This window comes from Pogona vitticeps, chromosome 1 (assembly GCF_051106095.1).
Source record: "Pogona vitticeps strain Pit_001003342236 chromosome 1, PviZW2.1, whole genome shotgun sequence".
Lineage (NCBI taxonomy): Eukaryota > Metazoa > Chordata > Lepidosauria > Squamata > Agamidae > Pogona > Pogona vitticeps.
Genome location: NC_135783.1, coordinates 69,281,198 through 69,308,173, shown reverse-complemented (window position 1 = coordinate 69,308,173; position 26,976 = coordinate 69,281,198). Strand labels below are relative to the sequence as shown.

Here is a 26,976-nt window from a genome sequence, read left to right as displayed (position 1 = left end):
CAATTTGCTCCAGCCCAAAGAGTTAATTTCATTTTAGAGGACTTATAAAAAAGCATATTCTAGGGATAAGCAAGAGCCAGTGGTTTGCTTTTTTAAAAAAAAGGGAACCAAAAGTGCCAGCTTATTTTAGCTCAGAGGTATAACTGTCAGTAGAGAGAGAAAATACATAACTTCTGAGTGCTCTATACCTAGAAAACGCTGAAAAAGATAGCTATGAGTAGCAGTAGATTTGGCAGCCCACAATTATTATTTATTACCAGTGAAGTCTTAAAGGTTGTGGCATCTTAAAGATTAACAGACTTATTTAGTGTGAACTTACTTGGATTACAGCCCCCTTCCTCAGATACATGCAACATAACAGTCAGGCCACATGCTGCATAAGTATGTCCATGCCATTGTGCAAGTTACCTTTTTAGTCAAAGGGGAGTAACTTTGATGCCGTTCCAGTTGAACTACTTGGTTACAGAACTCCTTGCCACTTCCTACATTTTATTTTGGTCCATGTGTTAGACACTATAGGGGGAACACAGTTAACTAGTTTTTGGTGAATTAGCTGGTTGAGTAGTGGATATAAATAAATGGCTGTACAGACGTCTGCTGTGAATTTAGAAATGCCTGGCACTGTGCAAGGAAAGGTGTATAAAATTTACAGCTTTGGCTATGAGTGTAGAAAGTGAATTGGAAATATTGTAAAATGCACCCTCCTTTTATCTAGCTCTCTGCCCTTTGCTTCTATTGTTATTGTTTCTACAAAAATATGTGAATTCTGTAGTTTACAGAAATTAGTTCACAGGTGATCAACATATTCCCAGGTCATGGCATTATAACACACACAGGCATCTTCAGTTAATGTACAGGCAGTGACTGGACCAAAAATCATAGGATCTGAAATAGGCCACATCAGAAATTGTACTATATAGCAGAAGTAGGCACTTTGTGTGTTTTAGATTGCAACTTCTATCAGCTATAGCCAGTGTAGATCTTGATGAGGGCTCATGAGAAACAACATTCAGCAACAGGTAGTGGTTTGTGTGCTTTCCCCTACTCCAAAAAAAAATAGTAATGAATGTAGTAGATTTACTCCCTCTCCTCTGCTTTGATACCTGTTTGTCCAAATATTTATGAATGTTTTGGCAAGCAGAAGGCTGCAATCTATTTTTATCATGAGTTCCATTTCATGCTGGAAATCAAGGTCATGGACCATGATGTCTAGATGGTATCTACTATATTTTGCAATATTTGTGTATAATTTGTCACCTTGGGCCCATTTATTCAAGGACTGGATATCCCAGCCAGTCTTTTGCCCCCTATGTGAATAATGCCTTGGCTTAAAGTGTGCTTGAAGCCAAGCCATTATGGAGAGGAGTGGCTGAAAAAATAATACCACAGCGTTATTCACACATCCACAAGTGGAGCACCTCAGGTACGCAGGCAGGGAGTGGTGGTGAGGAGAAATGATCACTGCTGCTGTTTTCCTTCTCCTCTCCTGTTGAGTGTTGTGGGGTATGGCAGTGGCAACGGTGGCACTTCTCTTTCCTCTTCGGATAGTAGGAGAATATGCTCCGGCTCTGCCAAAAAAGTGAAGAAAGCAATGAAACAGGAGATCATAGCACCTGTAATTTTTATCAGTTGCTTTGTACTCTCTTACATAGACAGTCACCATCCCTCCCATCTATGGGTAAAGACCTCGCTGTTGAAATTGGCGGAATTCCCAAAATCGGACTAATCTAATACAACTGAAATAAGTAGATAAATTCCTCCCCCATTACTAGTAACCTTGCTATTTTGATACTTATCCAGTGATGACAGCACTATATGTTGGAACAGATTTTGGACTGCACACTTTGGGAAGATGGCAAGATCGTCTTCAGTTCTCTCCTAGTTGTTTGAAGAAATATTGCAGGCACTGCACTGTTTCAGTCCCTGGGTTCGAAAATGTCTGTGCTACTATGCTTAGTATTCAAAAGCCTCTTCAGAGAGACTTATGATTGATTTCAAAGGCTGTTAATCTTGCAGAATGAGATGTTAAAAGTTATGGGGATGACAGAAGGCTAATCTGCAGCTTTACAGAGAGCAATTTCATATAAATCAGGCATGACAGTAGGCCACAAATATGTTATCCAAAATTCTTGACCATAGGCTTGGTGAATTCTGGCATCTTTTCCATTGTTTAACACCAACCAATGGAAGAACTTCTTTTTCTTTGCAAACAAATATTGAGATGTGAAGATAATATTTCAAGAATCTAGCCTGCCATGGCCAAATATTTATACAAGATTGGTGGTTTAGAAAAAACAACAACAAAAAAACAAACAAACAAACTTATGGGCTACACCCCAGAAGAGTTCAGTTCCTAAATCTGTGGAAGATTACAGTATTTGTTCTCTCACTTTCTCACCACTCTAAAACTTTGGGGGGTCTATAGTAAAATACCACAAAAATGAACTTCTGAAGACTAAAAGAGAAAGCTTTGTCTTCATGTGCTATAGAGGTTGTTTAGGGTAATTTCCTGATAAACTGGAGCTGAATCTTTATTCATTAAGTCCATTTCATAAACTTAAACTTGATGATTATGACATAATAAAGCTTAATAGTAAAGTTTAATTTCAGTTCTGTACTTTCTTATGCTTTAAGTTCCTTTGAAGCAATGTTAAATTAAGTCACATTACTGGACTACTTAAGCCAGCATTACCTATTGCAGGTGGTAGGTAAAGGCTTCACGGAGAGGTCTTTCACAGCTGTGCCAGCAGAAATCCCTTTCAAATGAAGTTATGAGTGATTCAGTATATGGTTTTAATCCTGCAGAATGGGTGCTTAGCCACTGAATTCGTAATCTCAGTAGTTAGTTACTCCAGGAGAGAGTTAGTTAGGCATCCTTCAGTCTCGAAAGACTATGGTAACGTGCTCTGTATGGAGGACTTGGAACAGCGCCTAGTGTGGCTGAGAAGGCCAATTCGAGAGTGACAGTCCCTTCCACACTGAAGACAAACAGACAAATCCAGTCTGTCCCCTGTCCGGCTCCCTGGTTTTGCTGCTTTTGTGACTTCCTCTTTGCCTCGGCCTGCTGGGCACCGCCTGCCTCCAGGCTGAACGCTCAGATGTCAGGGTTTCCCATCTGTTGAGGTCTATTCCTAAGGCCTTCAGATCTCGCTTGCAGATGTCCTTGTATTGCAGTTGTGGTCTCCCTCTGGGGCGCTTTCCCTGCACTAATTCTCCATAGAGAAGATCCTTTGGAATCCGACCATCAGCCATTCGATGTGCCCGAGCCAACGTAGACGTTGGAGAGAGTAACCAAAACACAAACAAACACCAAGAGACTCAGCTCAAGAAACAGAACGCTGTCAGGTCAGATGAGTTGCAATGAGAATATGTATTGAGAATGGAAAGCTGAGGTGTCTTGAACACAGATGTTAAGAACAGGACATTTATATTAGAGTCATTCACATTTAAGAAGTCTTTGGGTAGATAGGCAACCTCTCCAGTACTTCTGGGCAAGATCAGGGTAAACAGGGTTTCCTGCCAAGAAGTCTGGGAGTGATAATTCCAGCTTATTTCAGAAGAAGCTTCCAATGCACTAAACTGATTGTTAATAATTTAGAATATGCAAATATTTGTGTACCTGTCCCAGTGGGCAGCAACAGTGAAAAAGGTGGATGCTGAGAACTTGAGCTATTACTTTCTCCCTCTCCCTCTCCCTCTCCCTCTAATTTTTTTTGCTGTCATTGCTTTGTTTTTTTATGTTATACTCTGCTAACTAAAAGAGAGGGGGGATTATTAAATCCCCACAACAGTACTCATTTGAATACAGCCATGTTAGGCCTGGAATGTGGCATCGGGCACCTTATCAAGTGACATGGGTGGGTTACAACATTCAGGGTCTGAGTTGCACTCTCCAATATGAGGATCGAGATGGGAACAGTTAGGCTAGATTTGTGATGCTTAGGGATAAAGGAAGAGCACAGGCAAGAACTGAAGTTTTGTTTATGGTGTTGGTGGGAGGGGTCAGTCCAAAACTGGTCCTTTTGAAGAAAGGAATTTGCAGCACATTTGCAGTGGCAACAAGACCATTTTTCTTTTCCTTTTTCAAGGACTGTCAAGTTCCATTCTAGTTAAACATTGAGAAAACTTTATGCAACCCTGTGCCCTCCTTTTTCAGGTTTTGGTTTTGAGAGCCATCGTGGAGAGTCTGGTCTCTTAATTGGGCAAGGGCCAGGTTTGCGCCCAACGTGGTCAATGCAGAGGTTCTAAGTGCTTGCACCTTAGGGTAAATGAAATCTGGAATCTGGAATTCCTTGAGGATGTGGAAAACTAAAGCCTTGGTATGTATATTCACTGATAACAGCAGAAGGCTAGGTTTCTTCTGACAAGAAAGCTTCTCAGTGTTCATGAGTAAACATCTCTAGTGCAACCATTTCATGCAGATTATCAGAACTATTCGCCAATCACCAGTTTAACTCTGCTCACGTATGTTGCAAGAATTATGAAATATCCCTTTACAAAGATACCTGCATCCCACTTCGTCAATTTGATATTTAGTAACATGAAAAGTTATTATCCAGATGTACCTTATTGATTTCTTATGAGTGCAGATTCCTGGAGAGCCACTTTTGAGCTAATCCAACCTTGTGGTGACTCATTTGGTCAATGCATCATAAACACTTGGTTGCTACATGAGCACAATATCCCAATCCTGACATGGTGTGGGAATTGGCTCAAAGTGCCCCTGTTAGGACCAAGTTAAGAGAAATCATCTGCCAACATTAATTATTCTCTAATACAACTGTTGCCATGGAAGAATAACATGAACAATTAAGACTGAACTGAATGAATATATTTTAAAAGGGTATTGAAAACTTCTAAATTTAATTCTGTTAGGAGTCTTTTTAATTTTTTTTCTTATTGCTTTTTTGGTATGGTTATATCTTTTTATTCTTTATTTATTTGTTTGTTTTGTTACCTTTCATTTTATGGCACTGAACTGTAAGCAGTAGGATTTGTCTCTCCAAATCTGGACAGGTAGCACTCACACATGTTTAAATTGGGACTGGAAGATATAAAGGTACAGTATCTCGTCCCTGCCACATCATTTTTGTTCTGGTGAAATCCCATTCCTAGTGAAAATTGCCTAAAGATCTTATTTGCTGCTCTGGTTCTTCAAACCATTAGAGAAGTATCTTGCTGCACTGTAGGAGTTGGAAGGATTCCCTGTGACTTGCAGAGATGTGTATGTGTGAGGGTGATTTTTGAAGGAGGTTGCCTCCATGTAACTCATCCCCCTATGCACCTTTGTGAGTTGCAGAAAATCCTCATGATTCCCATATACAGTATTTTGTTTTATTCTTCTGTCTGCAGAAGGGCAATAGACTCCATAAGGCATCTTTATTTCTGGACTTATATGAAGCCTTGAGCTCCATAAATTAATACAAACTGTAAATGTCAGTATTTTTTCTTAAATTATGCCATATTTCATAATTACATTTCAAAGCCTTTGAAAATGTGAGATGGCAATCCAAAATTGGGGTTATGTGCAAAACAGATGTGTGGCACATGTTGCTTTTTGAGAAATACAGAAAGCCAAGAGGAATGTAATAAACAGCACGAGGCACCAGCTCAGTAGATTGTGGCTAATTATATTCCGATTCTCTCTATGATTTATGAATGGAGATATTATATCATATCATATATCAAGTTTATGCACACTGGCAATTCAGAAACTGCAAAAGGTACAAAACATAGGGTGGCCACTCCATCACCCTCCAACAAGGGGATATAGGATTGCTTAATAATGGTGCACACTGATTTATACATTTAAATGCAAATACAGAAATAAATAATCCTGTAATTTTACTAGAATTACAGTATATGGTCACCATAGTGGAGAAGGCTGGCCTGTAGGTCTGCTCAGTATATTCTCCACTTGCTAACAATACATGGGTAACTTGAAAGTTCCTTCTGTTCATTCCCATGGAACGAACATCTCTAGCCATTTTTCAAACAGCTAGACAGTTTCAGAGAGCTATCTTCCAGCAGCCATTCCAAGAGACTGTGCAGTATACAGTACATTGCATCATGTGGCCAGTTTAATGAATTGAAAGGGCATGTTAGGGCAGAACTCAGCAGACCCGTGATCCAGAGTGGTTTCCTGAGAAATGCTATCTTCATTCTCTAACCACTGCACATGGTTAACAGAAAAGAGATGTGGAGAAAGGGACTGCATGCTGGCAGGCCATATTAAAGGGTTGGGCTTGACATGGACTACTACGCCTCATTCATTACTGAAAGAGAAGCGGCTGCTGATCTGGGTGCCTGGGTAGCTAATGAGGTACAGATCGAGTTTGTAGGAACATGGAAGGGCAACTGTAGACAGAGTCAAAAGGTCACAAGATCAGCATGTTAAATATTTACATGTTCTTGCAAAAATTTTCAGGTACCCATTAATAACATATCATGTACACATAGCACATGCGTGTTTAATAACCCAGAACTTGGAAAAGGTAATTTTGGGGGGGAGGGTCACAGTTTCCATAATCGTCCAGTAGCTATGCTGGCTGAGATTCTGAAAAACTGGTCTCAAAATAAACATTTCCCACCTTCTTTATCATACAGACAAACATGTGATGAAATTGAAATTATTTGTGTGTCTGTCCATCCATCCATCCACCCACCCATCCATCCATTTATTTGCCAACTTTTTTTCCATAGGGGACTTAAGGAAGCATACAGTGATTTAAAATAAAATTGTACAAATAAAATTGTAAACACAATTAAAAACCACTTTTTCTCTGTGTCAAAAGCAATCTGGTGGTGCTTCCAGGCTCAGCTGATGGGGTGCTGTCATTACCTAGGGTGTTCACAGTCCTCACATTCTTTTGAGAAGTTCCAGATCCCCCAGTTAAAAACATTGTAAAAAAATATTAAAAATTAGTAAAGGTAAAGGTTCCCCTTGACAATTTTTGTCCAGTTGTGTTCGACTCTAGGGGGCGGTGCTCATCCCCGTTTCCAAGCCATAGAGCCAGCGTTTTGTCCGAAGACAATCTTCCGCAGTCACATGGCCAGTGCGACTTAGACACGGAACGCTGTTACCTTCCCACCGAGGTGGTCCCTATTGATCTACTCGCATTCTGAATGCTTTCGAACCGCTAGGTTGGCAGGAGCTGGGACGAGCGACGGGCACTCACTCCGTCACATGGATTCGAACTTACAGCTGAAGATCTACAGATCTTACAGCACAGAGGCTTCTGCGGTCTAACCTGCAGCGCCACCATGTCCCTTATTAAAAATTAGATAAGCTAATAATATTAAAAACCACAGTTTAAAAACATACTCGTTGAATTCAGTAAATACAGCATTTCATGCTGCTTGTCCAAGTCAGTTGAACACCAGCCTGAAAAAGAAAGTCTTTGCCTGCCAGTGGAAGACTGGGAGCCGGGGGGGCAATTTGGTTTCCTAAGGGAATGTGTTCCACTACCTAGGAGCAGTCACGGAGAAGGCCCTCTGTTGTGTCCTCACCAAGCAAGCCTTGTGAGGGAGATGGAACTGAGAAGTGGCTTACCCGGGGGATATTAAAACCTGGGGAGCGCATACACGTTGGTAATTTTTTAGATAGCCTGGAATCAAGCTGTGTTGGACTTTATAGGTCACAACCAGCACTTTGAGTTTGCCCTGAAATGGATTGCCAACCAGTATAGCTATTGTAAGGGTGGAATTATATGCTCCCTAAAACCAGTGCCAGTCAGCAACCTGGATGCAATGTTTTTTAAAAGCTGAAGTTTCTGAACACTCTTCAAAGGCAGACCCACAGAGAGTGCATTGCAGCAATCCAAGCAGGATGTAATTAAGGCATGTGTCACAGAAGCTGCCTTAAGGAACAAGTATAACAGAGCGGTACATACACAAGTGAGGAGTTCCCCCCCCCCCCCCGTATCCTGAACATGTAAAAGACAAATGAATGGCAATGACACATGAATACTAATCTTAGGCTGGACAGGTTGTAGTTCTTCTGTATGGGTTGATATTCGGTTTGGTGAGGCAGAGGCATCCTACCTGGCTGTGGATTTTCCTCACATTTGTCTTTGTGATTCCAACACAGAAAGGCATGTTGTGTGTCTAACTGTGTTACTGTCCACAAAACAGATCTGTGTTACTGGACTGGGGTAACTGGATGGGATAGAGAACATACCAAACGAATGATATGAAATGCTGCTCTTGGCTTAGAAAGGAGAAATTACAGCTAGTTTCTGGGCTGATATTGGACAGCTGGAATTCTACAGCTGCTCTCAGTACTGCCACATCATAATATGTGACGAAATGTTAAGAAGATGATAAAAGATTGAGAACAGCAAAGGAAAGGTCCGGCACCCTTTTAAAGCCATGGGAAGGAAACACAATTCACTGAGACATAAAATTCAGTTGCATCAACTATTGATTTACCAAAATTTGTAAATATATTTTGGTCATAACATGAACCCCCAATGCTTATAAAGTTTTAGCTACTGTTATGTTTTAGCTACCATTTCCGAAATACTTTTTGGAATATCTTCGTGGTATTTTGAGGTCATCTTGTCACCATGAACCCCCTTACACAATACTGCCTGCTGTTGTGAGATAAAGGAGTTAGTATCTGCGGGGGGGGGGGGAGATGGCTGAAAATACCAAAAATCTCTTTTGGGAGGGGACAACAACTAGGAAACAACCCTGTCTGGTGACTGGGTTTCTTTTAAAAAAGTGTTACTGTTATTTTTTAATTTTAAATTTATCTGTATGACATGTGTTTTCCTTATGTTATAATACGAAAAATAATTTTTTTTAAGTGGGTGTACTACCCGTAATGCACCTTATCTGATTTTGGAAGTTAATCAGCTTGGGGCCTCATTAGTCACTGAGCAGGCGACCACCAGGTAATATTGGGGCTCTCCAGCTAGTGCTAGGAAAGTATCCTGCCTAAAACTGGCTTTGACAGCCCGTCAAAGTCGACAATATTAGACTACCAAGGCAACCAAGATGATCTAACTCAGTATAAGACAGCCAGTCTCCTGTGTTCCTACTTTTCTCTTCAGGCAGGCTTTCTTTAAATGATCGGTTGATTTAAGGGATTGTGTTATTCTGTTGTTTTACTTGAGCTTTTAATATTGCTGCTATTTATAAATTTGAATATGGCATCTGTTTAATGCTTTTTAAATGTTATAATTTATTGTTTTTACCTTTGTTCCTTTTAATACTGTAAGCTGCCTTGGATCCTTTAGGACAGTGGTTCCCAGAAGCCTTCACCTCCAGCTGTGCTGGCCAGGGTTTCTGGGAATTGCAGTCCAAGGACACCTGGGTTGGGAACTACTGGTTTAGGAGAAAGGTGGTATATAAATATTTTTAAATAAACGAAATAAATATTATTTTCCAGGAATTTTTTTGCTGGATTTAATAACTGCTACCCTCATTATGCTAGATAGGTAGTGAGGCTTTTTAAAAAAGCATATAATCTATACTAGCCATACAGTATTCATTGTGTGTACTGTCATTGTTATTATCATAACCTAAAGGAATACTTGTAAGTCAATGGGATTTAAAATCATATTGCTTTCTTGATTCTAAGGTCTGTCCTTTTTGCTAATACAGACAACATTGCCTGTCTACTCTTATGGAATTAATTGGTGTGGCTTGTATAGTGTAATTATTATTGTACTGTTTGTTAGATAAAAATTCTTTTTTCGCTTGGATTCATTTCCCTGTCTGATTTCCCTTCCCTTCTTCCCAGGCCTAATTCTGCTCTGGTGCCTTATCAGGACTCATTCCTGCTTATTCAGAGTGTTTCTAATACTGAAAACCTGGTGCACTTTAGTTGCTTTGAAGATGGGTGGCTTAGCTTTCCAACTTGCAAACTCCAGTTTTTTTCTGCTGGGGCAGGGGGTCATACAGAGAGGATCTTCTGGGATTTCAGTGCTTGAAATTCTTCATTGGCAGATGCTTTAAATATTATTATAACTGAATTACTGTGGTGTAATCATTTGTTTGGGTGGTTTTATTCTTATATAAAAAGGAAAATGATGCCTTTTTTTGTCTAGAGATGTATTTGAGAAGTATCAGATGTACAGTGTGGTTTGTAAATAATGTCTGGGTTAAATCCTTTGTTAGTGTAAATTTGAAAAAAGCAACAAGATTGCAGCTTTCTCGTGTTCAATTGGAACTGGTGGCAGGAAGCCCTTTATTTTCTGTCAGCATGCCATGGCTTTCAGCTGCTGATCCACTGCCATCTCTTCCTATTGGGGGTTGTATGTGCCTTGTGCTGTAGCCTTGAGAGGAGTTATCTACACTCTGTTAATCTACAGCAAGTGTCTTATAGGACAAAAACAGATGGCTTTCTTTCTTTCTTTCTTTCTTTCTTTCTTTCTTTCTTTCTTTCTTTCTTTCTTTCTTTCTTTCTTCCTGAGTTACAGTGAGAACTAGGGCAGCTAAGTGATTCCTTGCCTAAAGCCACATTTGTTTGAAAGAGAATATTTTCCACATGGGTTTCTGGCTGATTTGATTCCTTTTGTATCCTTTGTCCCGTGAAAAGACTTTGTACTAATTCCAGTTGGGAAGCTGCGGTGCTTATTGGTAGAGGGAAAACTGATCAGCTGCAGACTCTGTTCCTGCTGCATGTCGTTTGGTTAAATTATGTGGCCAGTAGGAATGTGTTCAGTCTTCATATAGAGTAATAATTCATTTATATTGCAAAGAAAGATTGCAGGATATGGTGACATCCATCTTGAAAATGAGGCAATTAAATACTTTGGAGTGAAGTGTATGTTATAATGAGATACTGATATAGCTGTGTGGTAGAACCAGACAGAGTTGCAGGCAATACAGTATAGCAACTTATGTTATTTACTTACTGGATAACACTGGTGGATTTTAGTGTGGGTTGCTTTTCAAGTCATTGCATCTGTGAATGAAGTGTCAGGTAAAGCTGGCTTTATACTTGTCCTGTTGAAAGGCTGTACAAATATAATTTTCATATGTCAAATATATAGAATATGTAGATATGTTTTACAGGAATTTGAGGAAGATTTCTTAAAAAGTTTGTTTTATGTCAAAACTCTTCTAGGACATAGGCTGACCATTAAACAGAGTAGGAAAAGGGCTGCTTAAGGTGGATGTTATATTCCTTGTGTGTTTCAGAATCCAAATATAGTCAGCAAGAAGAATAAGGATTACATGAAAGGAGCAAAAAGGACTGGTTTTCTTTCTCTGTTGCACTCCCCAGGAAAAATGGCTGATGCCGACAATGTAAACCTGGGCAAAGGGTCTAGAGACATGGGCCCTCCAGCCAGTGTAGCCTCTGTCAGAACCCCAAGCAAGAGCCCTTACCCGCTGCCCTGCTGCTCTGCAGGGCTCTATAGTTTGAGAAGAGACTTTGGCATCTTCTTGTATCATAGAGAGCTGACATGGTTTGCTGTAGCATTTTGATGGAAACTTTAGGAACATTGGCAGTTGTAGGATTTTTGTGGTGGGTCTTGTGGCTCCTAGAAGGTTATACAAGCCAGTGTGCTCACCTTCCTGCTGGAAGTTTCCCATCTGAGTTTAGGGACTAGTGTCTTACAACAAGGTCATGCATTCCCCAAACCCCTTCTCTTCTAACTTAGCTGTGCAATTGGAACAAATTCTTCATCTGATTCAGTAGCAATCTTAGCTATTGCTTAATGCTATATTGGGCTTACCCCTTCATGGATTGCTGCCCTGTCGTGGCGAAGGGGCTTGAGTAATTCAGAGAAGCTATGGGCTATGTCGTGCAGGGACACCCAAGAGAGACAGGTCATAGTGGAGAGTTCTGACTAAACGCGATCCACCTGGAGCAGGAATTGGCAAGCCACTCCAGTATCTTTGCCAAGAAAACTCCACGGACAGAAACAAAAAGCTAAAAGATATGACGCTGGAAAATGAGCCCCTCAGGTTGGAAGGCGTCCAAAATGCTACTAAGGAAGAGCAGAGCACAAGTACAAGTAGCTCCAGAGCTAATGAAGTAGTTGGGCCAAAGCCGAAAGGACACTCAGCTGCGGACGTGCCTGGAAGTGAAAGGAAAGTCCGAATCTGCAAAGAAAAATACTGCACAGGAACCTGGAATGTAAGATATATGAACCTTGGTAAGCTGGATGTGGTCAAACAGAAAATGGCAAGAATAAACTTTGAGATCCTTATATATATATTCCACAATAGTAGATATGATAATTGTCTGAACTGAATTCACCCATTCCTGTCCATTTATATATAAGGCCTATATATAAGTTCACCTCTGGAAAGCTAAGTTCATATATATAATATATGAACGGTTACATTTGTAAATATATTATTGTGAGGCTCCCAAGATGGAGGCAATGATAGGAGTGCCGTCGCCCCCGAAGAGTACCCATCACACCCAGACATCTCCCCCACCATCCCCACCGCGACGGGAAGAGAAAGGTGTGGAGACCCCTGATTGGGGGAAGGAAAGCGTCGGATCCCTTACCCTGAACAAGGGGGTAGACACCCATGATTTGGAGGAGGTCATGAAGGAGTTAAAAATCACCCGGGAACCGGGACGAGTTCTGGCGGGAAACCGGGGGGTGGAGATTGAGGCTGGGGTAGGAGATATAAGGGAGAAGCCGAGGGATATACCAGGAGGTTGGGAATGGGTGTGGATGGAGGACTCCTGGACCCATAAGTGGGAACAGGTCCGGGTTCCTCATGAAGAAGCCGAGAAACGTCGGCAGTTGGGACTAAAACCCCGCCCTTCTTATTGGGGGGAAACGGAGGCTAAGGAGTGGAGGAGAAAGCTGCATGAGGAGAGGGAAGCCGTTGCACGGGAGTTGGAGAGAAAGAAGCAATGGCATATCGCCGAACTGAGGAAGCTGGGGGGTTACCCGGCCCCTGGGGCACGGATGGAGGAGATGGGTCATCCTGGGATGGCTGGAGCAGAGATGAAGAGACATTACTGCTAATTTCTTTAGAAGAAGCAATGGACCCTGGGCTGGGATCTGTGCCGCCTACAACCGGTCCCTGGAACCCAGAGACGACGAACCCATTTGTAAATAGTTTGTGGACTCCGTTGAAACCAAGCCATGTTTTGCAAGAATCCCTGAACCCCTTTGTAGGGGGAAATACGGTTGGTGTTAATACAGGAATAAATACTGAACCATTTGATCTACCTCCACCGTCTCGTCCATTTATTGGGGAGCAAACAGCCCTTCCAAACGAACCCTCACAATTATCTCCAGCCAAGGCACTAGCCAGCTTTCAATCTGAAAAACCACCAACAAACCAGGGAAAGAAACATATGCAACACATCTTGATTCCAAACTGTTTCTGTCTAAAAACAGTGCTGTACTAAAGGGGAGAAGGTCCAGAGCACAATAGTAGATAACTTTCCTGATATTGAAGAGGAGCTGGAGGCAACAGGACCAGAAACAAAGAGAAGATGAAACTATGCAGAACTTCATTAGGGCGATAAAAAGAAGTTGGCTCAAAATCAAGAATCAGAGCTGGGGAAATTAAGGACTTCTGGAACATCAAAGAAGAATTGATTACAGAAAAAAAGGACTTTTACCTCAAGAAGAATGAAATACTGTTCCAAAAAAACACTAAGAAGTTTAGCTAGCAATTTTGGTTCCTGGGACAAACAGCACGAAACATGCTGAGCACACACACTCTGTCTCTAGTCGTTGCAGCACCCACTCACCTTCACCAGATGCTCCCTCTGCCCAGTTCATAGCCTGTGCAGGCAAATGACTATCCATCCTCTTCGACTCATTGCTCCATCCCTGGCACTCTTCTCCATTCTGCTGCCTGCTGCCTGCCCCCTGCTACTTTGATGTCATAGGAGCACCCACAGTAGCCTGGCCTGACTGAAGTCTGTGGAGACAAGAGGGAGGGAGGGAGGAAGGAAGGGAGGAAGGAACAACCGATGGACATGAGAGGCAAGACCTTGGTATTTCAAGTCCTGAAACATGGATTGAGTGTATGCAGCCACATGGTTCTAAGAAAAACAGTAGAGGCACATGACTTGGAAATGCAGAACGACCCATGACAAAGAATAAAAAAGCCTATGGTACAGGATTTTTGTGCTGTTTAAATTTTTGGTGTCCTGGCTCAAAGACCCACTCAAACTGCTATAGCTATGGCTCTGGAAACCAAGCATATTGAAGAATATTTAGATACAGTAGTAACTTTTGGGCATGATAAAGAACTAAAACTGGTCTGTTTAGCACGTACAGTAGCCAGGTGTTCAGATAAGCATGTTATTCAACTCTTCTAAGTTCATTCTAGTGTGGCACTGAATCCAACAATGTAATCTGCTATCTAGTATCTGGAATCAGAATCTCCTGTCCTTTGCAGCCTTCCATAATGCTAAATTGGTTGCTCAAGAGGGGCTCACCCTGGAACAGGCTTTCAGAAAGACCCGGAGGATGATGGGATGAAGGGTCTCTCTCCCCCCTCCCCCATTCTGGCAGAAGTAAGGAGATCCACTAGATATAGACAGTTGTATCCCTGGCTTTACAGTGGACAAGAGCCAAAGACAAAGACCTTTCTCTTCAGGCAGGCTTTGCCTTAGTAACTGACTGGCCAGGAGGTTTTTTAGAAATTGGGTGATTGTGCCTTGTTGCTTTTAAATGTGATTTTAGTAATGGTTTTATTCACCATTTTAAATACCATATTTGTTTAATACTTTTTAAATATTGTAATACTTTATTGTTTTTAGCTTTTAATGTCTCTTTTTAATGATGTGAACTGCCTCGGGTCATTTTTTGGAGAAAGGCAGAATATAAATATTTTAAATTAATAAATAAAACCAATAAGAGCTCTCAAAGTGAAACACTCCAATGCTTAGAATCTTCAAAGTGTGTTTTTGGTCTGGGTGTTTTACACCCTTTCCTTTGAAAGTGCCTGCTTTTTTGGGGGGGGGGGAAGACACTGTATCAAGTTCCAAGTAGTCTCCCTGCTTTGATTGCTTGATTAAAAATAACATAAAATAAAGGCACCTACAAATGATACATCTTGTTTTCAGTTTACTTTATGTTTATGACTGAAGGCAAGATCCTGGGTGATAAAACAGGAAATGAAAACAAATAGAAGTCAAATTATCTGAGATAAGTAGTTATCAAACACAACTCCTAGAATTTTACTGAGTTGATCCTTAATATAATAATACGTGATCAAGTAAGAAGAAAGCCTCTGAAAGCTCTTCTTTGGAGCTAAATTCAGGTCAGAGGTTTGCCAAGAACCTCTTTTAGATTTTGAGGAGATGTGAAAGTCTCTGAGGGTGTACACAGCATGGTTTTCTTGCTACTAAGGGTCAAGCTCAGTTCACAGTTCAAGAGTGATAGTACATGTTTGTTCCCGTAGTGTGATTTCCTCAGAGATTTGAAGCTGTGCAATCAGACTTGCAAATTAACTCTAAATTTACATTCCAATGACCAATCACAAAACAAAGCTTGCTGGAATGTGAGATAACATAATTGAGTGCAAGCACAGGCTATGGCAAAGAAATATTTTTCTATACTTAAAGAAGCCTTGATTCTAACAATATGCTAACAATATTGTCTAGTGCAGAAACCAGATAATACCTTTACTGGACCACTAAAGAAATAGAACAAAAAGCAAACAGTGAGCTTTCAGTGATAATTCGTCTTCTTCAGGCCATGCACCAAGTTCTTGTTGGTGGTTCCAAAATTATATGCTTTTATTATAAGTCTCATGGCTGTTGTTGGGGCCAGGTTAAGCTTCTTTGATGTAAATGGCTAAAGTTTACAAGAGGCTTGTGGGGGAAGGGAGTGGCTTCAAACCCCTCCCCAGCCAGTGTTTTTGAATTTATCATCCAACTCTTTAAACAAAGGGTAGCCAAGCAATCTGATCCCCCTGCATTTCCACCTTCCACCGTCTTTTGAAACTCCAATCTTTTCTGTTTGGGTACAGAAAACAAAAGAACTCAGAAGCATGGTCAGCCTCCATCAGAGTGGGGATTAAAAAAATAGTTAAACCATCAGGAACATCCAATTTTAGCCAAATTAAAGCCAAATCAATGGTTTTACCTGGCAAATGCTTTCTTGTCTAGTTTAGCTCTGACTAACCAAGCTCCTCATGTTCATTTAACAGCTGGAATCAGAGGTTCTATGTCAACATGATTTCTTTGCTTTTTTTCCTCTTTCAGTACCTTAAGAGTAACTTTATTTGTGTCTTTGTGTGTTTTTACATTTTTTGAAGAAAAGGAAGTGCCAAGCAGACCTTTGAGAGTACGTGTCCGATCACCATTATCAACATCGGATAGATCACCTGTTCGATGGAGGCTACCCCACTCTTCAGGGGCAAGGAGCCCGCGTAGATATCCATCTTACCTCTCAAGATATGGGGAAAGCAGCAGGAAGATGAGTTATAAGCCATTGCCAAAAGAAGAAAGGAATCATGAGATTAAAAAATTAAGTGAGTCATTTTGTAATAATTTTTTTGTTTCACAACCAACATATTTCTTTGAGGTGAAGAATGGTCTCTGTTCTTTCCCCCTGTTCAGTCTGTTGGATTATAAAGAGAGATGAGGGTATTCATATACAAATATGAATACTCCCGCTCAGGTGGACATAATGAGGGTCGAGCCCCCTGGCGCCAGACGGTCCACTCACGGTTCCATCACTGCTGCGACCTCCGTGGAGCTTTCCAGTGGCTCCAGAGATCGTGTTCTGCGAGCCACTCTTTGACCTAGCAGAGAAGCTTGTCATCCTACCTCCTGCCAGGAGTGGCGAGCCAGTCGCGATCTCCGGAGCCACTGGAAGGTTCCGCGGAGGTCGTGGCAGTGGCGGAACATTGAGAGAACCATCCAGCCCTGGGGGATTGGACCCTCATTATGTCCACCTGTACGGGGGTATTTGTATACGAATACAAATACCCCCATAACTAATTATAAGAGATGTGGATATTTTCATTGTGCTTAGTTCTTTATGAGGAAATTGTATATAGAATAGTCCTTTCAGTAGGACCAGGAGCTCCTGACCAGGCATAGTGGTTAAACTGAAGTCCTGCAATCAAGACTCTGCTCATAACCTGAGTTCGATCCTGACAGGCTCTGGTAGGTGGCTCAAGGTCAATTCAGCCATTCTTCTGAAGCTGGTGAATTGAGTACCCAGCTCACTGGGGTAGGGTGGGGGGCAATGTGCAGCCCTCATAATTAAATTGTAAACTGTCCAGAAAGTCCTATGGGGTGATATATAAGCAGCACACTTTGCTTTTTTGCTTCGTTTTAATCATTTGAAAAGATTGTCCTATGAGAAGAAAGTGTGTAACATCTAGGATTCAATTGTAGTCATTGTAAATGGCCATGATATCAGTTAGGACATTGTCATTATTAAGCCTGGTCAGGGCAAAAAATTACAGTGGGAGCGTGGGACTAACTGGGAGAGTAGGGATGCTACAGCGGGCTGCGGCATACAAAAGCTTAAGCAAATAGAACCTTTTAGTATTTCAGGTGCCACAAGACTTTTTGTTGATGTTGCTATATAATAGGGGGCAGACAGATAAGAACAGACATTTTTGTTAATAAATGACTTGAGCTAATTTGTGGAAGATAGCCAGTGTGGTACAGTGAGCAGAGTTATGGACAAAGACCCAGGAAACCTGGATTTCAATCCCTGCATGCCCATGGAAACTCACTCTGAGTGGCACTAGTAAAACCACTCCTTATGTATCTCACCTATCTGGAAAACTCTATCGGGGTTGCTATAAGTTAGCTGTAACTTGATGGCACATAGCAAGCTATTTGTGGCAGCTTCAGAGAAAAGAGAAGATATTATTTTTGTAGGTTGTAGGTAAAAGATACCCAGTTTGATGTAGTGGATGAAGCGGCAGACTAGGATTCAGGAGACCTTCGTTTGAATCCTTGCTCGGCCCTGGAAATTCATAGGTCCGGGTGCGGTCAGGGCAGCATTGGTGAAACCACTCCTTAAATACCTCATTTATCTTGAAAGCCCTATCAGGATCACTATAACTCAGTTCCAACTTGTAATGTAATTCACACAGCTAAATGGACCATGACCAATACTAATAAAGAGCCTCGTGGCTCAGTGGTTAAACCGCTGTACTGCAGCTAAAACTGTGCCCACAACCTGGGGTTCAAATCCCAGGTAGCCGGCTCAAGGTTGACTCAGCCTTCTATCCTTCCGAGGTCGGTAAAATGAGTACCCAGCTCGCTGGGGGGGGGGCAATGTGTAGCCTGCGTAATTAAATTGTAAACTGCCCAGAGAGTGCTTGAAGCCCTATGGGGTGGTATATAAGCAGCACGCTTTGCTTTTTTGCTTTAATGTTACATCACACTTCCACCTCATTTCAATTGAGATCATATTTGGCAGCATTGTTGCTGCTTTAATTGGTTTATTGACAGATTTATCAAGTAATGCTTCTGACCGTTTAATCATTACACCACATTCAATATATGCTATACTTATATACCTCAGAAGCAAGCACAAAACAGAACCATTCCTTCCAAGATGATGGGTTGGAACTATTTTGGAACAGCATCTTAAATTACTTCCTTTGCCAAGTGACGTGCCAATTTAAATTAGAGCTGAGTTTTACTAAAAGTGTTTAAGAATCTAAGTGCTCCTTGAAGTAAAAAAACAAACCAGCCACACTCTTTTCAGTAACCATTCCAGGAAAGTGTGCATAGGATTGTGGCCTTAATATGATTAATTGACAGACTGTGAGATTATCTGGTATGTCATAACTGAAAATTCAGTAAACATCACAAGCAAAACTTACCTGCAGATTCCTATGTTTTGTCATCAGTGTTTAAGATGCCATACTTAAGATAACAACATATGCCACACGAAATGCTGCTTACTTTTATTCTACTTTTTGCATTCTGGGGTATTTTTCTTGTCATGTTTGTCTTTCAACATTCAACACTGCTCCTCCTATCAAAACGTGAGTACCACACCTGCAAGAATTTAAATCCTCATTTGTCTTGTTCTCACATGTAAGGATGACAGACGGCAGCAACCTTCACCATACTGGCAGAGACACTAGGATATTATCTGGCACTGTCAAGGAAAGTGAGAATGAATTTTGAGTGCAAAGTTGTGCAAATGCACAAAACTATGGTGGCTGCTGTACTTTTCTTGTACTTGAAGGATTAGAAGCATTAGATGGGTTGTTTGCATTTTTAAATCATCTTTGTGTGTGTGCGCGCACATATACAGTGGTGCCTCGCTTAACGAGTGCACCATATAGCGATGTTTCCGTATAGCGGTCCCTTTTTCGGGATTGCTATATGGAAACATACCCGATCTTCGCAATGGGGAAAACCCGCATTGCGAAGATCGGGTATTGCGGCGGCCATTTTGGAGCCGCCGAACAGCTGATCGGCGGTTCCAAAATGGCCGCCGGAAGCCCGGAAATGGCTGCCGGCAGCCGTTTTCGCGCCCTGCCCTCACTTAGCGAAGGCGCGAAAATGGCTGCTGGCACCTGGAATCCTCGCTGAACGGGTAAGTAACGAAGGTATTGGAACGCATTAAACGAAGTTTAATGCGTTCCAATACCTTTCCCCTACCCGTTTAGCGATGATTCCGTATAGCGAGGGTTAATCCGGAACGGATTAACCTCGCTATACGGGGCACCACTGTATATATATATTTGTTATAAATTTTTTTAGAACTTGTTATCCTTATGTTGTAAGCCACCTAGAGTGGTCGAAATGACTAGATAGGCAGGTATAAATATAATAAATAAATACATAAATAAAAATATTGTGGGTAAGAATCCCGTAGAAGGAATGGAGTAGTCCTCATAGTCAACAGAAGAGTGGGAAAAGCTGTACTGGGATAAAATCTCAAAAATGATAGAATGATGTCAATACAAACCCAAGGCAGACCTTTCAACATCACAGTCATCCAAATTCATGCACCAGCCACTGATGCTGAAGAGGCTAAAATTGATCAATCCTATGAAGACTTACAACACTTTCTAGAACTAACACCAAAGAAAGATGTTCTTGTCATTATAGGAGACTGGAATGCTAAAGTAGGGAGTCAAGAGATAAAAGGAACAACAGGTAAGTTTGGCCTTGGAGTTCAAAATGAAGCAGGGCAAAGGCTAATAGAGTTTTGTCAAGAGAACAAGCTGGTCATCACAAACACTCTTTTCAAACAACACAAGAGGCCCGTAACATTGTACAAGAGACAGCAACAAAAACCATCCCAAAGAAAAGGAAATGCATGAAAGCAAAGTGGAATTCCAACGAGGCCTTACAAACAGGAGAGAAGAGAAGGGAAACAAAATGCAAGGGAGATAAGGAAAGTTACAGAAAATTGAATGCAGACTTCCAAAGAATAGCAAGGAGAGATAAGAGGGCCTTCTTAAATGAACAGTGCAAAGAAATAGAGGAAAATAATAGAAAGGGAAAAACCAGAGATCTATTCAAGAAAATTGGAGATATTAAAAAAACCTTTTGTGCAAAGATGGACATGATAAAGGAGAAAAATGGGAGGGACCTTACAGAAGCAGAAGTCATCAAGAAGAGGTGGCAAGAATACACAGAGGAATTATACCAGAAATATCTGGATGTCCCAGACAACCCAGATAGTGTGGTTGCTGACCTTGAGTCAGACATCCTGGAGAGTGAAGTCAAGTGGGCCTTAGAAAGCATGGCTAAGAACAAGGCTAATAGAGGTGATGGCATTCCAGTTGAACTATTTAAAATCTTAAAAGATGATGTTGTTAAGGTGCTACACTCAATTTGCCAGCAAGTTTGGAAAACTCAACAGTGGCCAGAGGACTGGAAAAGATCAGTCTACATCCCAATACCAAAGGTCAGTGCCAAAGAATGCTCCAACTACCGTACAATTGCACGCATTTCCCACGCTAGCAAGGTTATGCTCAAAATCCTCCAAGGTAGGCTTCAGCATTTTGTGGACTGAGAACTCAAAGAAGTACAAGCTGGGTTTCGAAGGGGCAGAGGAACTAGAGACCAAATTGCTAACATGCACTGGATTATGGAGAAAGCCAGAGAGTTCCAGAAAAACATCTACTTCTGCTTCATTGACTACGCAAAAGCCTTCATCTGTGTGGACCATAGCAAACTATGGCAAGTCCTTAAAGAAATGGGAGTGCCTCACCACCTTATCTATCTTCTGAGAAATCTATATGTAGGACAGGAAGCAACAGTTAGAACTAGAGATGGAACAACTGATTCATTCAAAATTGGGAAAGGAGTACCACAAGGCTGTATGTTGTCCCCCTGCTTATTTAACTTATATGCAGAACACAACATGCGAAAGGCTGGACTGGAGGAATCCCAAACTGGAATTAAGATTGCCGGAGGAAATATCAACAACATCCGATATGCAGATGGTACCACTCTGGTGGCAGAAAGTGAGGAGGAATTAAATAACCTTTTAATGAGGGTGAAAAAGTAGAGTGCCAAAAATGGTCTGGAGCTCATCATCAAAAAAAACTAAGATCATGACCACTGGTCTCATGACCTCCTGGCAAATAGAAGGGGAAGATATGGAGGCAGTGACAGTTTTGACTTTCCTGGGTTCCATGATCACTGCAGATGGTGACAGCAACCATGAAATTAAAAGACGCCGGCTTCTTGGGAGGAAAGCAATGACAAACCTAGACAGCAGCTTAAAAAGCAGAGACATCACCTTGCCGACAAAGGTCTGCATAGTCAAAGCTATGTTTTTTCCAATAGCAATGTATGGAAGTGAGAGCTGGACCATAAAGAAGGCAGACTGCTGAAGAACGGATTCTTTTGAATTGTGGTGCTGGAGGAGACGCTTGAGAATCCCCTGGACTGCAAGGAGAACAAACCTATCCATTCTGAAGGAAATCAACCACGAGTGCTCGCTGGAAGGACAGATCCTGAAGCTGACGATCCAATACTTTGGCCATCTGATGAGAAGAAAAGACTCCCTAGAAAAGACTCTGATGTTGGGAAAGTGTGAGGGCAAGAGGAAAGGGGGATGACAGAGGACGAGATGGTTGGACGGCATCATCGAAGCGATCAACATGAATTTGACCAAATTCCAGGAGGCTGTGGAAGACAGGAGAGGCTGGCGTGCTCTGGTCTATGAGATCACTATGAGTTGGGCAGGACTTAACAACTAAACAACAATTACTATTTGCATTTCACTAAGGATGTCGTGGCGCTGCGGGCTAAACCGCAGAAGCCTGTGCTGCAGGGTCAGAAGACCAGCAGTTTTAAGATCAAATCCACGCAACGGAGTGAGCTCCCGTCGCTTTGTCCCAGCTCCTCGCCAACCTAGCAATTCGAAAGCATGTAAATGCGAGTAGATAAATAGGTACCACCTCGATGGGAAGGTAAAACGGCGCTCCCTAGTCATGCTGGCCACGTGACAACGGAAACTGTCTTCAGACAAGCGCTGGCTCTACATTTTAAAAAAGGGGATGACCACTGCCCCCTAGAGTCGGACACGACTGGACTAAAAATGTCAAGGGGAATCTTTACCTTTAAATGGTCCTTGTCCCCGATTTATCATCACAACAAACCCATGTCAGAAGCCAAACTGAATGACAGTCAGAAATGTGTGAAATGCTACTGGTTACAATTCTTGCTATCCTTATTAGGGTGGTTGAGAATGCAGATCTGCTGAGAACCAAGATCTGCATTCCTGTGCACCATGTTTCCTAGCAGAGTGGCTGGGTTGCAATTTTGGAAATCTTGATGGCAGCAGACAATTAGAGGGCCTGCGCAAAAGGCTAGGGGGCCTGCCCATAGCTTGTGGGCTACCTGTTAGTGATCCCTATGTTGCAAAGAAGAGAAGTGGTGTGAAAAGGCCAAGGTTCCATGTCATGTGTGATACTGTTTATCTGCACCATTTTTATTCTATTTTCAGGTTAAAAACCCACCTGGGACACTTTGTGTATGCATGGCAAAAACAAGACAGTCTCTGTCTGCAGCTTCCACGTAAAAAGACAGAGCAAACATAAAGAGGGGTTGAGGAGGAAAGGGGGGGGAAGTAAGTAGGCTTTAAGCAGGGCTGATGAAATGGTCCTGATTCCCATGATCCATTCTTATGACTCACAGAGGATTGTCAGCAACTCCTTCATATCTAAGCAGAGATTCAGAGTGGAAAGTGGCTTAATTTTCATATAAACAATACAGGAAACCCAGCTGTAGCTTGTTAGCCCTGAAGACAGAACCAGCAATGACAAATGAGGTCACCGCCTGCATTCTGAGTTGCAGTGGGAGGGGCAAGGAGTAGGAAATGAAAGCTAGAGGTTATTTTCCAAGTTCTAACCTCAAGATAGCTGTACTGCCAATCCATCCAGGCATGTCAGAATTTGTAGGGCAGGCTGAGGGAGGTTGCCCTGAAGGAAGGAAATGTCAATCAATTTAATCTTAAAAACCAAGTTCTTCTTGGCTACAGCATACACAATGTATGCATATGTAACGGAATAATCTTATCTTTCTATGGTACAGTTTTAAGCAATCTGATCTAATTTGTCAGTGGAACAAATATGAAATTGTGGTCGCTTAATGGTGAATTGAGAGCAGGTGGTGTAAAATAAGAAGCAGAGATTCTAGTTTTAGTCCCTTGATTTATACAGTGGCATATTGATGGAGTATACTGTGTGGAATTGGCTGACAGTACCAGTGAATAGGGAAGTATGCTAATGACTTCTGGAAGTGGTTTAGCAATTGTCAAAGCCTAGAATGAAGGTATCACCAAGAAAATTCAAAAAAAAAAGTGCTTGGGCTCTTGATGATAGGGTGTGGAATGGATCAGTTCAAATCTGAGCCATGTTGCTCTTCCATGTGTGAAAATCAAAGTCCTTCCCAGCCATTTTAAACATTACTGCACAAGCTGCTGTGTATACACATATGCAAGCAAACATGTAACAATGTTAGTTATGGGGCTATGGAGTGTTTTGAAGACTCTTTTATTTAATGTTTTTGCACTTTTAAATGGGTAATGGTAATTTGGAGCAGCTAACATGTAAATACTGCTGCATGTGTTCAAAATATGTCAGCCCTGGGAGAAACAGATCCTGGTGAATCAAGGAATGCTAAATCTGCAGCACTGGCCTAGCAACATCTGCTATCCTAGAGAAGGGTTCAATGTTATTTGTTTCCTTTGTACTTTGAAGGTGGTGAAGAAAGAACAATTCAAGAATTATTTTTGCCACACTCCATGGTTTTCTAAAGTGTCTGAATACTGTCAGGAGAAAGACAGTATAAAAGTCCAAGAAATAAATTAAGTAAATAAATGCAAATGCTAGTTCTTTGTATGGGGCACCTTCAGCTGCAACCCTGCTCAGATGAATCTGTAAGTTTCTCCAGCAGTGTGGACAAAATCAGCAGGTCTAGGGACCAGCCCCTTTCCCTCCCCTCTCCATTACTGGGCCCTGTCATGAAAATTCAGTAGCAAAGCACACCAGCAGTTATAACATGCATTTTGCTTGCTTTAAATAGAGATTTTTCCTGATTATTACCGAACTTCAGCACTGCAATTTGCCACCTGTTTTCAGTAGCATTTGGCGGGGGGTGTGATTGGAAGGTTAGCAACAGTGGTGTTGGAGGCGAGATGTAATTCATAAGGTTGGAAGGAAATGGGGAGGACCTCAGGCTATCCTTCACTCACCTCATCCTGTACACTACAGGATGATAACTCTAACATTTTTATTATTGTTCACTGTCATTATCTCGTTTCAGAGGAAGATGAACTGGAAGAGGCAGAAGACATAACTATTCGCGTCATGTCTTCTCAATCAGTACTTGTTACATGGACAGATCCCATCTTTGAGAAACAGAAGAAAACTGTCACCTCCAGGTATTAGGCGTTATGTTCCTTTTTGTACCATTATGCCAAAGGTGTTCCAATTCCAACTTACTATATGTGACTGCTGAAGTATCGCATGGCAATGTAAAATAAAAATAATGTAAAAGAATGCCTTTAGACCATGGACAATATTTATTTTATTTTGTTCATTAGCTGAATTTATATCATGACTGTTCTTTGATCGCTCAGTTCAGCATTCCTTTCTCTCCTCTAAATCTTATCCTCACAACCAACCCTAAAAAATAACTGATCCAGAGAATGGCCTAGGATGGGTCAGGGATTTTCAAGGCTCACTGGGGATTAGGATATCCCAAGGCCCAGTCTAACACCCTGTTCACTATACTAGATGATTTTTATTGTACTTGCACCAGAGTCTAGTGCACTTTTTTTTACTCTGCCCTCCACAATTATTACTGTATAGCTAGTGTTGGACAGCTATGGTTGGTCTGCGGGCCAGTTTGAGGGACAGGAAATTGATTTAAGCTTCTGCTTTCAGTTTAGCACACTAAATTGAAAAGGAGATGAGAACCTGGCTTTTAAAACTTGCCTTCTAACATTTTCCCCTTATTCATACTTAGCTCCATGCAGGGCAAGAAGGCCTTCTCTTGGTGGCTCTCCTCCACCTCCTCACTCTTCTCACTACTACACTTCACTCATCATTTCTCTTTGTTCCTAGTGTGCACAATTGTCGAGAGAGAGAGTGTGTGTGTGTGTGTGAGAGAGAGAGAGAGTGGAAGGCCAAGATGCAGCTCTGTCTCCTTCCTCAAAGAGGACCAGCGAAGAGGCAGTCATAGCAAAGCAGCAAACATGGGGGTGGGGGGTGTTACAAGGCTCCAGAAGCCAATCCCTGCTGTTTGCTGGCACTTGGCAGCTGCCCAATAAGACTGATACTTGACATTAGCCCTAGTCTTTTAAAATTAGTCCAAGTGGGCGGGTGGGCGGGCAGGCAGGCAGGCCGGCCACCTTTCTCCCAATAAAGGGGCAAGGCAGCTCACAATATTAAAAAGAATAAGATTAAAAACAGAATTAGTTAAACATTAAAAAAACAATGAAACTATATGCTAATTAAAATATAGTTCAATAATTAAAAGCAAGTAAACATTAAAAACTATCTTAACTTTAAAAAGGCATTCAGGGACTCCGTCATGATTGCTAAGAGCCTGCCTGAAAAGATGGGTCTTCAGCTATCCGCAGAAGGATAAAAGGAAGGGAACCAGCCTGATCTCCTGAGGGAGAGCATTCTATAATGCTAATACAGAAATAACATCTAATATGTTTTTGAGCATGCGAAGGTAGGCAATTGAGAATATTACAGGAGTCAAACACTGAAATATTCATATCTTCTCCAAGACAACGTGCAATTCGACAGTCAGGGCTTATTCAAAGGGAATTTGTGAACTGCCATGCTAATGCTTATAATTCTCTGCTAAAGTCCTGCCACTCAACCCTCAGCTATCTTGGTTTCTGCCTTTCTCACGCATACATGTACATGTACGTACAGTTGTCATTTTTCTTGGGGTTTGGGTTTTAGATGACAGTTTGAATTAACCATTGGCTTTCCACATGCAGAAAAGTGTCTTCCACCATGGAAGGACTTGTTTTACCCTTTGTGACAGAGTGTTGTACAAGAAAGTGAATGTAATTCTGAGCTTATTTTTCTGCTTAAGAACGTTTTTTTTGCAAAAACTAATCTTGTGGTTGTTATAACATGAATGTCTAAGTATGTTTCCATTGAATCCAGCAAAATATTTAATAAAAATAATTCAGGTTTCATAGAAACTGGACTTTCAAAAACCTCTTGTAACAACAGCCTCATTTTGTTCCAATATCTTTGCACTTTTTTACAAATCCACCACATACAATAGAATGTTTGCACTTCCAACATAAATTTGATATTTGGGCATTCATAAAAGAGGCTCCCCGTGTGATCCATTACCCTAAAAAAATCATGGATGTGAGTCACATGCAGAAGCATCTGCACTTAAAGTAAACTCTCTGTTTCAGACTTGTCACTTTTTATAAGATCAAAGCCATAGTGCAGGAAAATGTTTCCCTTCCTCACATATTTATAGAACGGTGGAACAGGGTTTGAGCTGTTGATTCCTCATGTTGTTTCATGTCTTCAAGTCACTACCAACTCATTGCAAAGCCTATGAATGAGTGATCTGCAAAATGTCTTATC

General features: G+C 41.5%; 1 protein-coding gene across 3 annotated transcripts in view; it reads left to right on the top strand.

The window, feature by feature from the left end:
• FNDC1 (fibronectin type III domain containing 1) overlaps positions 1 to 26,976 on the top strand; it is a 116,695-nt gene that overhangs the window by 24,626 nt on the left and 65,093 nt on the right. The window contains exons 1-3 of one of the 3 annotated variants that reach the window (XM_072994701.2): positions 11,815 to 12,113; positions 16,207 to 16,422; positions 24,668 to 24,785. In XM_072994701.2, the coding sequence (XP_072850802.2) occupies positions 11,897 to 12,113; positions 16,207 to 16,422; positions 24,668 to 24,785 (551 nt within the window). In that variant the 5' untranslated portion in view covers positions 11,815 to 11,896. Of the gene's footprint in view, positions 1 to 11,814; positions 12,114 to 13,900; positions 14,054 to 16,206; positions 16,423 to 24,667; positions 24,786 to 26,976 lie in introns of those variants that run through there. The other 2 variants (XM_078383215.1, XM_072994707.2) reach the window with 2 other exon arrangements.